Source organism: Dendroctonus ponderosae, unplaced genomic scaffold, assembly GCF_020466585.1.
Source record: "Dendroctonus ponderosae isolate FM_Combo_2020 unplaced genomic scaffold, Dpon_F_20191213v2 Dpon_F_20191213_1, whole genome shotgun sequence".
Lineage (NCBI taxonomy): Eukaryota > Metazoa > Arthropoda > Insecta > Coleoptera > Curculionidae > Dendroctonus > Dendroctonus ponderosae.
This window is the reverse complement of record NW_026017110.1, coordinates 9,663,875-9,666,412: the sequence shown is the minus strand read 5'-3', so window position 1 is coordinate 9,666,412 and position 2,538 is coordinate 9,663,875. Positions and strand designations below refer to the sequence as shown.

General features: G+C 35.5%; 1 protein-coding gene across 1 annotated transcript in view; it reads right to left on the bottom strand.

Moving 5' to 3' along the window:
* Nucleotides 1-2,538, bottom strand: part of LOC109541202 (cytochrome P450 9e2) — a gene marked incomplete in the record, with an annotated part of 9,047 nt that overhangs the window by 6,064 nt on the left and 445 nt on the right. The window contains 1 exon segment of the mRNA XM_048670618.1: nt 1-39. Within this exon segment, the coding sequence (XP_048526575.1) occupies nt 1-25 (25 nt within the window).

Sequence of the window (2,538 nt, the reverse complement as noted above, 5' to 3'; positions counted from 1 at the left end):
TTATTAATAATATTATCCACAGCATCGTAAAAGCTTGACCTGAAAGAATTAAAATATTTATCGCTAAACCTTGAAACTATACACCGGGTGAGAAAAATGTCAGAAATTTTTAATCAGAAGTATTTAAGTTATAATAATTACTTAATAAAATTAAAAGTAATATGTTGTCAGTAATTTGACCCAGCGAACCTGCTGGAAATCGTTTCCAAAATCTAACGAAAAGAGTCTGTAAGAAGAGGTTATAAGAGAAGGACTACAAAATATTAAACTTTAAAACCGGTTTTTAAGCTGGAAATGTTTTATGTGAAAATACGTTGAAAATAGGTCCATTAAATATTTGAGAAATATTTACACATTTTATTTGGCTTACGTTTATGTCGTGAGTGTGATGTCAATGCGCCAGTATGTATAAGAACTACAGTTGAGAGCATATCGAAAAAATATATAAATAGGTAAATCTAAGACACTTCTATGGTTTTTTATAGTGAGTGAAATATCATTAACTTATTACTAAAACCAAAAGTCATATTATCGACTTATTTTATTACAAAACTGATATCGTTTGGTTGCATTACACCGGTCACTTGATGGCTATCAACCATCAGAAGCATATCATCTTTTCTTATGTGATCCTTCAAGGTGGTCCCCAACATAACTCGTTCCATAGCTCTTTGGGTTGTTCTAAGGTTTTTGACATTTCTCTTCGTTAGCCCCATGGCTTCTATGTCTTATGTGGTGACCGGCAGAATTCAGGCTTCCATACATTTTTCGCTCCAGATTAATTGGAATGCTTTGGGAATTGAGTATGTATTCAAGTTTGCCGAACGCTGCCCAACTCAGTCGTGTCCTTTTTACTACTTCAGATGTTTGGCTTTCCTTTCCGAGTCCGATTGAGTATTCCATTTATACGTATTCGTCGACGGAATGAAATGTTTTTGTTTTGTTAACGCTGGTCATTGTTTTGGTTTTTTAAGGTTCAAGGTCAATTTTCTGCTAGTTTACCGACGCCGTCGCTGATGACCACAATATAATCAGCAAAGCTAAGGTGGTTTAACCGTGTTCCGTCTATGTCGATATCCTTGCTTTACCATGGTAGGTTTCCAAAAACGTTTTCTGGCGCAAGGGTGAACAGCTTAAAAGATATAGTGTGACCGACCTCTCTCTCCATTTTCATTCTGTCTGCAAGTCTTCGGGAATGGCTACTTGCATTGTAACATTCTCAAAAATGTGTTTAATCAGGTTATAATATTTTGTAGTAATTCATGTATCGCGTAACGTGTTGCGTTAAGCACAGCCCGTCTGTCCAAAGAGTACCTAGCTTTGTCGTAGTCTACAAACTAGATTTAGTGGTATGTTGAATTCCGTACATTTTCTAACCAAACTAGGGATTACAAGAAGTTGGTGTGTACACACTGGATGGAATTCAATCAAACAAGTTTTTGTAACACACTTATTTACAAAAACTTGTTTGATTGAAACTAGGGATTGCCTGTAGGTGATCCATTGTACCATATGTCTTTCTAAACCCAGCCTGTTCAGCCGGTTGATAAAAATCTTGCTTATTTGTCAAGCGATTTGTGCTTGTAGAGATGTGAGAAAAGGCTAATTGGTCAATAGTTTGCAATATCAGTGTTGTCTCCTTTCTGATGGATAAGAATAAATGCCGCGTTCTACTATGGCTGTTGTATCTGTTCATGTAATGTCATCTCAAAGTGCATTCTCAAGTGTCTCCTCCGCATTTCAGCAGTAATGTAGTTTTCTTCTGGTGCCTTCCTGTTATTCATATGTTTGATGGCTTATTTTGCTTCGGTCGACAATACCGCTTGTCTGGAGTCTTTTCATACTGATTTCAGGTTTGGGCGCCTTTGACGAACCAAGATCTTTATAGAAGTTCTGGATAACCGTAATTGCTCAACCTTACAAAACGCAAACCAGAAAATTGGCAGACTTTGCGGTAAGAGAAAACTCGTTTTGGTCTGCAATCAGTACGGTTTTCTTCTGGTTTCTAAAATATATGTGAGCATGAACCAAACAAATTAATGGAGTGTCGATTAAAAATTCAAAATAATTCAATAAAATTGTAGAAAATGGTATCATATACAGACATATTTTTTTTTTATAATAACCGATAAGAACCGATTTTTGGCCACCAAACGTCAGGACGAGCAGGTCTGAAACCGGCATTTCCTGCAACCTGTTTCTCGTTTCTCGTATTCATGACAGGGTAATCGGTCACTTTTCCAAAATAAATGTGTATCATACTTTCATCGGTTAGGTACCTTTGATGATTCACGAATAAAAATTTCTTTCAGGTGCAAACCGAAATATTAAAGATATGTAAAGTAGTTTTTGTATAGTAAATTTATATTGGAAAAAAGTGACTGCATGCTATTAATTTGATCGCCTAATTGAATCATTTGATTCTTGAATCATTATATCCTTTGTATGTACAGTTAATTTAAAGTAAGCTTTTGTCGACCTTTGATTTCTAAAATTTATCCCAAATCAAATTCATTTCTGGGTTTCAGTCATTTATTG